The sequence below is a fragment of the Eschrichtius robustus genome, chromosome 4, assembly GCF_028021215.1.
Source record: "Eschrichtius robustus isolate mEscRob2 chromosome 4, mEscRob2.pri, whole genome shotgun sequence".
Classification (NCBI taxonomy): domain Eukaryota; kingdom Metazoa; phylum Chordata; class Mammalia; order Artiodactyla; family Eschrichtiidae; genus Eschrichtius; species Eschrichtius robustus.
In genome coordinates, this window is record NC_090827.1 from 127,024,189 (window position 1) to 127,032,523 (window position 8,335).

The window sequence follows — 8,335 nt, forward strand, 5'->3', positions numbered from 1 at the left end:
ATCCAACTAAGACAAGCAACTTAACATTTGTCCTGATAGTCTCAGCCAAGTCTGAGCTTGGGCTGACCTGCTGGCCAAGAATCTACTTCACCATCTTGATTTGCTAGTGTTCTGTCAAACCATCACAGAAGACTCAAATGTCACCTCCTCCAAGAAATCTCCCTAATTACTAGAAGAAGAAATATCGTTTCCCTTTCTTTGTTCCCATTGCCCATAGTAATGTTGTCATGGCACATATTGTATTCTGCCTCGTAATGTTGATAATTGTGAATATGTCTTGCCTATACTACTGAAATCAAGAACCGAATATTTCACATATTTGTGTAAACTCTCTAGTGAATAATAATATACAGAGCCCATAGGTGAGAAATAAGTGATTTGAGCATTGAATTAGATTATATTAAGTTAATATATAAACTGTAAATGTTTTTAGCTGAATACCCAGTTTGGAAGAGATATTACTGGTGTATATTTTCTCACATTTTTCATTCTTATCATTTAAAAGTGTACTTTCATATAATTTTGACTTTTTTTTTTTTAAAGTGGAGAAATACCCTATTTGCTTCCATAAAGGAATATTTTTTTGGAAAGATAGTTTTTCCTTCCATTGACAGAGTTAAATATATGGCCACTTGAAAGAATTCAGAAGAAAAAAAAAACCTGGGACATTTACACTGAGACTTTAGATGAAAGAAAGATAATTATAATTAAATATACCCTGTACAGTGGCTGTCCTCCTCTGAGCATATTTGAGGACAATATTGACTCTGCCAAAATACTTATATGTAGCTTCTCTTTCCAGTCAAGTCAAACTCTACTTACAAGAAACATTTTAAATGCACCCCTATGTTCACAGCATCATTATTTACAATTGCCAAGATATGGAAGCAACCTAAATGTCCATGAACAGACGAATGGATAAAGAAGCTGTGGTATACATATATATATATATGTATGTGTGTGTATATATATATATATATATATATATATACACACACACATACATATATATATATATATATACACACACAATGGAAAACTAATCAGACATAAAAAAGAACGAAATTTTGCCATTTGCAGCAACATGGATGGACTTGGAGTGTATTATGCTAACTGAAATAAGTCAGACAGAGAAAGACAAATACTGTATGATATCACTTATATGCGGAATCTAAAAAATATAACAAATTAGTGAATATAACAAAAAAGAAGCAGACACAGATATAGAGAGCAAATTAGTGGTTACCAGTAGGGAGGGGAAGGAGGGGCAACATAGGGGTGGGGGAGTGGGTGGCACAAGCTATTGGGTGTAAGATCGGCTCCAGGATGTATTGTACAACATGGGGAACGTAGCCAATATTTTGTAATAACTGTAAATGGAAAATAACTTTAAAAAATTGTATAAAAAATTAAAAAAAACATCTCCCAGCTGAAAAATAAATTAATTTAAAAAACATTTTAATTGAAACAGTAATTCTCTCTATGTTTATACAGAACATGGATCATTCTTATAAGTCTTTGATAGTACCTGCTTTTTCTTTTGAACCAATTGAGTGTCTTCAAGTAGTACATAAACTTCTTGCATCTGGGCACCTAAGGAGGTTCTAAATGCAATTCCTCCCTGGATATCTAAAGAATCTGAGTCAGGGTCAGGGCTGTAGTTTCACACAAGTTTTGCTGATGGGTCCTCTCTCCTTTATAGGATTATTGTTGTGACTGAGTTCCTGCTTCCAGGTCTCTGTCATGTTCTCTCTGTCAAACTCCATGTTGTCAAATTCCACCTCTTCCACTATCTTCTGTTCCTTTTTTTTTTTTTTTTTTTCAGAAAGAAGACTTATGCTCACAAACCTAATCCATTCATCTGCTGTGAAATATCCCAATAAATGCTGACCCCCATCTGCCTGGGCCACTGCCTAGCTCTTATGCTACACTTGCTGATTGCATGCTGGCTCACTTGCTTAGAAACTGCCGAGGAGCTTTCAGATGCTGCTTGATTAACTCTGACGGGCCATCCATCCAGTTCCTGCTGCCTGGACTGTCCTGCATTGTTGAATCTATACTAGTTGATAATGTATCAAATCTGGAGTCCATCTCTGTTTTAGTCATTCAATTTGCACAATTTATTACTTTTGCACTATAAATCTTTGAACCTATGATTTTCAATGCAGGAAATATGGAGTCAAATAATTGCATAAAGACATCCAAATTAAGACACTGGTAAATTGCTTTATCTGGATCAAACCTTAATACCAGTCTACGTATAGATCCATTAAAAACACTACGTGGGGGAAGGAGTCAAACAAATTAGAGAGCTAGCCACTTATTTTGGACTTCAGGTTTATAACATAGATTTTTTTCCCCCAATTTTTGCCTCTGACTCAAAATATACAAATCACTTGTTTTGAGACAAAACTCAAAACTATCCTTAAATTGTTCTTTTTTAAAGTAGTAAGTTCAATTCTGAGACTAATTAGTTCTGCACTCACCAAACAGTTAAAAAACAGTGTAATGATTGTCAATATAATATTTTCAAATCAGGTCTAAGATTAGTTATTACATATGTTGAGACATAATTAGATGTATGGGAAAAAACTGTTTCACCACCTAATTTTGGAGTTGACTCATGTACATGAAGATGATAAGTGACAGTTAAGGTCAGTGATTATTTAAGGACACAGTTTCAGCTTGGGTCATTAGGGCATCTGTTGCCTTCTCATAAGAAGTTGGACTTGAGATAGCTTTTGAGATATGAGTAGATTCAAGGAAAGTATTTTAGTGAAGGCTTAGAAGCTGAGAAAAGAGGTGAACGTAAACACTATCAATCCATCGCAGAGGAACAGACAGTGGGCTAGCCTAAGAGAAACAGTGTATAGTGAGTAGTAGTAAGAATAGATGTTGAAAAGGTAAATTGAGCTGGATTACATAGGACCTTAAAATAAAGTCTGGATTTCTCAGGCAGATAATGTCTTAAATATAGTCTTATACAGAGTAGATGTCCAATGAATAAATGGAAGCATTTCTTCAAGAAATCTAAAGACGTATAAAATGCTAATAATGGTGTCTTGTTGCCAACAGAGAGAATAATGACAGGTCAACAGAACTGATGAAAGCACCAGAATTATTTATAGCATCAATAATATATTTGATTTCATTGCCAGTGTGGAAGCTTACATTCACCATCGAGAAAGAACATTTATTCTGTCTTAGGGAAACTATGAAAAAAAGAACATATTTTCTCAATTCTATCAAATTTCTATGACTATTCCAAGTGTTACAACCGAGGGTAAAACATTGTTCATAGAAATCAGGTTAGTGGTCTGCAAGAAGACTTTTTAAATTAAGTTTTTAATAATCAGGATGGCCCTTTATTATTTTAATTTTCTCTAAAAAATGCATTATCACTCAACTGATATCACTTTGGGAATGAACATTACCTACACGTAAGTAAGGCCATGATGAAAACAAGAGTTGCTTTCAAAACCAAGAAAGAGTAAATTCAAGTGTATAAGACATCACCCTCCATAGGGTGATGAAGGTCATCTTGCTAATAGAGCTTTAGATGTACAGGAAGTATTTCATGATTGCCTTGAAGACCACACAGAAATATTAACAAGTCAAAACATGACGATATTTTCTGACTTCATTCATAGCTAATATTTCACAATCTTTCAAAATACAATTAGTTTGTATTTACAAGTTTATATAAACTTGTATCTACAAGTTTCTATACATTAAATTTCTCTCATATCTTGAATTTCTAGATACACAGTGAAATTTAATTAACAGTCAGATGACAGTTACTGAAACTGAGCTTAATTTTGCTTGCCTTAGAAATGGACATATTAATTTCTGTATCAGTGGTTTTGGTCAGATGAGGGTATGATGAAATAAGATAAAGCACACAAATCTCAAAAAAATAAAAAACCTAGATATATTGTAGTTTAGATATGGCAGAACCATGTAGTGGAAAGAATATGGACTTTCAAGTTCAGTTGAAACACTTGCATTCTTTTCACTGAATCAAATGCTGTGACTTAAAAACACTAATTCTTTAACAGTATGATCCAGAATCTCTACCTCAAAGTGAGAAACTTGGCTCAAATAATAATATGCTGGTATATGTTTTGTCCATAGAGTGAGGAGGTGCTGCAGTCAAGGCCATGTTTGAATTGGTTGTTGATTGCTCCCGACTATGTGCTCCCAGTCTAATCATGGGAGTGGCCTGGGGAAGGTCCAATCATGCACATAACCAAGGTTTTTCAACCCTAACCCTCCAGCTTTCCTCAATTTGTTCTATTGAGGAACAGCATATTTCTAGTCTCTAATTTAGAATAATATAGAAAAATGTCACTAGCTATCCAATACCCTCGCTCTGGAAAATTTGGGGAGATTTTGAGGGAGGATGGATTTCTCCTCATCTATCAGTGTGTAAAGAAATCTTACACCACCAGAAAAGGAACATGAGGATGAAGAACTGGGAGTATGCAGAGCTTTTCTACACACAGTTCAAGATTCTTTCCCATAAAATCATATTTATCCAAAAAATAATAGTCAAAAGAGAAATCAAATTCCCAAGACTAGAACTATAATTTTTATATTGAAAAACAGTATTCCCTATTGACCTATAAGTAACCCAACAAGTTATTTCAGTTCCAGTCAAGTTTCTGATATTCTTTGGTTAAGAGTTCTGAGCAAGAACCAGATACAACACCCAAAGTGGCAGAAAAGAGTACTTTCTTCAAAGTGACAGTTAACTTAGCATGGGCACGTGTGTGTGTGTGTGTGTGTGTGTAGAATATACAATCAGTATACATATGCACATACATACACACTATATATATCTATATATATACACGCGCAACTTTTCTGATTCTTTATCTGTGTGTGGCATTGTTCCAGCCTTTTTAAATTTCGGTATTCTGTTATTTTGTTTGGGGTTATGTCACTCAAGAAGTCCTCAGTAATCCTTGAATATTAGATGAGTAGTGGTGAATAGCTATTTGTTTTCTATTGAGAATAAGTGATAGAGCTGAATTTGAGGCACAAAAATTTGTTAAGAGTTATAAAGAACTTTTTCAATTCATACAGTTTATTAGACTAAAATTAGGAAACTTTTCCTTTCAGGATTTCAGGATAGGAATCACTCAGAGAACCATTTGAAGCACATGACCTTGCCTTAAGTTTTTGATTTTAAAATTAAAATAAAACTAGAATTTACATTACTTAAAAGGAATAGTAAATACAAAAAAGCATAAGTAAAAAAAAAGAAAAATCTAGACAGAATTCAAGAGGGATCACTTAATCCCTTTACAACAATACCCAAAATAAAATATTTGGATCCCAGTCAAGTGATACTTCATTCAGTGGCTCATTAAAAACAGAGTTCACTGGTCCACATATATTTTGAAGATTTTTAAAAAGTTAACTTATTTCACTGGTTTTAATAATATTTTATTATAATGGTCATAAGGTGTTAGGATGGGGAAAAAAAGCTGTTATATTGAGGTTTCATCTTTGGAAGATAAAAAGCCTAATAGCAGAAATACAAAAAAGATGACATGATCTTAACAATCTCTAGTTCCTTTATTATTCTAAGCTGTGTTCTATTATTTTTGTTTATATGTTTGCTAAAATTACTTGTTCACAGAAAGAATTTAATTATATATAAAACAAGATAGGCACAAGTGAAAGTCTTGAATCAAGATGATAAAAAAGGGAATTATTCTCAGAATACCTATCCACCTTAGTAAAACATATTTGGCTTTTCCTTTATCTGATAGCAATCACGGGGTGAATTTGTTATACCGCAGCCAATTTGACCTTAGCCTAGAAGTGCTACCAGTAACACTGCTGTGTTACCCAAAATGATGTGATAATAGAGATAGTGATGGTAGCTCCTGAGGTCAAGTCCAATACCACATCCCCTATAAAACTTTTTTTTTTCATATCTATATTTACAAATGTATGAACATTTCATATAGACAAGCACTATGCTTACTTGTTATATAAAAGTCTTGGGCTGCTTCTCTAATATTTTAACCACCATTGTCAAACCCAAGTAGGGCAGGAGGATCTGTCCAGTGATAGATTTTCATGACTGTATTAGTCTTACTGCTACAAACTGCAACATGTGTGGAGTAATGGAGGCTGTTCTATGGGGGGCTGACTGGGATGGGCAAAATCTAAAAGAGGCAAGGAAATTAAGTTCAAATACTCTTTGGGATATTTTACTTCTATGCCCCTCTGAAGCATTTTGGGGGTGGGTGAGGAATGGTTAAGGCTTAGTTTAAGTTTTACTTTTAATGCTTATTTTATCTCAAATTTACTGCATCTTAAAGTTTTGAGTAATTAGAAGTCTAAAATATTCAAAATTCTATTTCATCAATACCACAGAGTTAGTGAAAGAAAAATAATCAGGTGATTTATAAATGTTCTTACCTTCACATCTTTGACATTCATCCTTGTCCCTTCCTTCCCAACAAAGATGTCATCAATGTCCACAAGGATATACCTGTCCAAAGACAATGTCAGCCTCTTCCCTGACAAGAAGGAGATGGCATCTATGAAGATGAGCTTGTGCAGCCAAAAGTTTAAGTTGTTGCCGAAAAGAACTCGCTGAATTCCATCATGAAGCCCCAGATCCTGAATCACCGTCGCATAGAGTGGTTTGCTGGAGAAGGATGAAAGGGATTTTTCTGTCTGTAATTCAGTTAAAAGCACAGGCTGGTAGGTTGAATGATTATACTGGAAAATTGTCCAGTCTTCCCCAGGAAGAGGGCCTTTCTCAACCTTGGGGGCTTTGGTAATATGCAGCAAAGGAGACTGAGGGTTGACAAAACAGTCCTTTAGAGCTAGATTATTGAAAAGGTTTAATGGAAAACCTTTTAATTGTGTACTTGGTGAGCTGTTTTCATTGGCTTTATGAAAACCAATTATACTAACACTGTATTCCACACAGTATTTTTCTAAAAGCTCTCGATTCCATGAGTCCATGCTGACATACTTCAGAATATTTTCATAAATAACTAAAATATATTTCCCTTTGCCATTATCTGTTAGAGGAGGTATGTCTCCCTTGCCAGGGGCGATGACCATATGGAACTGAAATCGGCTGGACTCCAAGATAGCGATAATATCTTGACCAAGTTGAGAGTACTGGCTCTCCACAAACAGGAGGACAGTAGGATCAGTTTTGGATGTATCAATAGGTTTGACTGTCTTCAGCTCCATTGACCGATATGGTAGGATTTTAACGTCAGTACATTCTGCTGCTGCAGTGGTTTCCATAAGTGTCATTTCCTGTTTATAGCCAGAGTAGAGGAAATAGGCAGAAATGACAATGCTCACCAAGCAAAAGGTGGCTAAGAGAACAATCAATGTTCGAAAACTTCTCCGAAGCTTCACAACAAGATTCATTTTTTAAAATACTGCTTTGGAAGCTTTTTCCAAGTTCTTTTCCTAAAGTGCCATCGTAAATAAGGTATGAAATGGTACAAATGCTACTTCCCACAAGTTCATGTAACCATTGCAAACCATGTAAAATGTTTGATGGGATTGCAAGCAAGTTAAAGTTGGAGGACAGTGGACTAGGAAAGTAGAAGTTGAAGAGATTTTGAATATGTCCAATACCAAAGGTTGCTGTAGAGTCCTCTAAACATTACCTGAAAAATAGGAGAAATATAACGACTAAAACAAAAATAGTAATATAAGTATTTACGTGTATACCTATGCTGATATATAAGAAACATACATATTAAAGATAAATTTAGTATGTTAATATGCTAAAATATTAATAACCTGATGTTTACAGTCTAGATTTTACTACTTGGAATGTAGTAGATTTTTTTCATGTCTTCAAGAACACAGACCCTATTTAATTTTGCCAAAATATCCATCTATATAGAAATACTGATTGAGATCATTTTTCAAACTAGTCACCTCAAAAAAAAAAGGTAAGAAATAAAGTTTTAGTGTACAATGGTAAAACCATAATACTTATGGTAAAACCATAAAACCACAAATGGTAAAACCACCTTTTTTAAAACCATAAAACTTGCTTCTGCAAGGCTGGTAGACACTATATACATACAGAATTAGGAAATCAGGTATCCGTGTGGGGTTTGGAGCAGTGGAACATGCTTTTAAGTATCTACTTAGGTATCTGGAGTTCTAAGGTGAGGGGATGATTTTGTCTCAAATACATAGTAGTTACAGGTTTTTCCCTTTAGTAACATTCTTTTCTGAAGTCACAGGGAGACACTTGGCCTTCTTCAGCGTAACAGCCAAAATAGAGAGGATTTCTCTTTCACCATTCTTAGAAGCAAAGTGAGAGAGA

The 8,335-nt window shown here is 34.5% G+C and overlaps 1 protein-coding gene across 2 annotated transcripts in view; it reads right to left on the reverse strand.

The window, feature by feature from the left end:
• Positions 1-7,416, reverse strand: part of LOC137763860 (bifunctional heparan sulfate N-deacetylase/N-sulfotransferase 4) — a 234,218-nt gene extending 226,802 nt beyond the window's left edge. For both annotated transcript variants that reach the window (XM_068542321.1, XM_068542320.1), the window contains exon 1: positions 6,439-7,416. In XM_068542321.1, coding sequence (XP_068398422.1) covers positions 6,439-7,416 — 978 coding nt within the window. The remainder of the gene's footprint in view (positions 1-6,438) is intronic.
• Between the last annotated feature and the right edge of the window lie 919 nt (positions 7,417-8,335).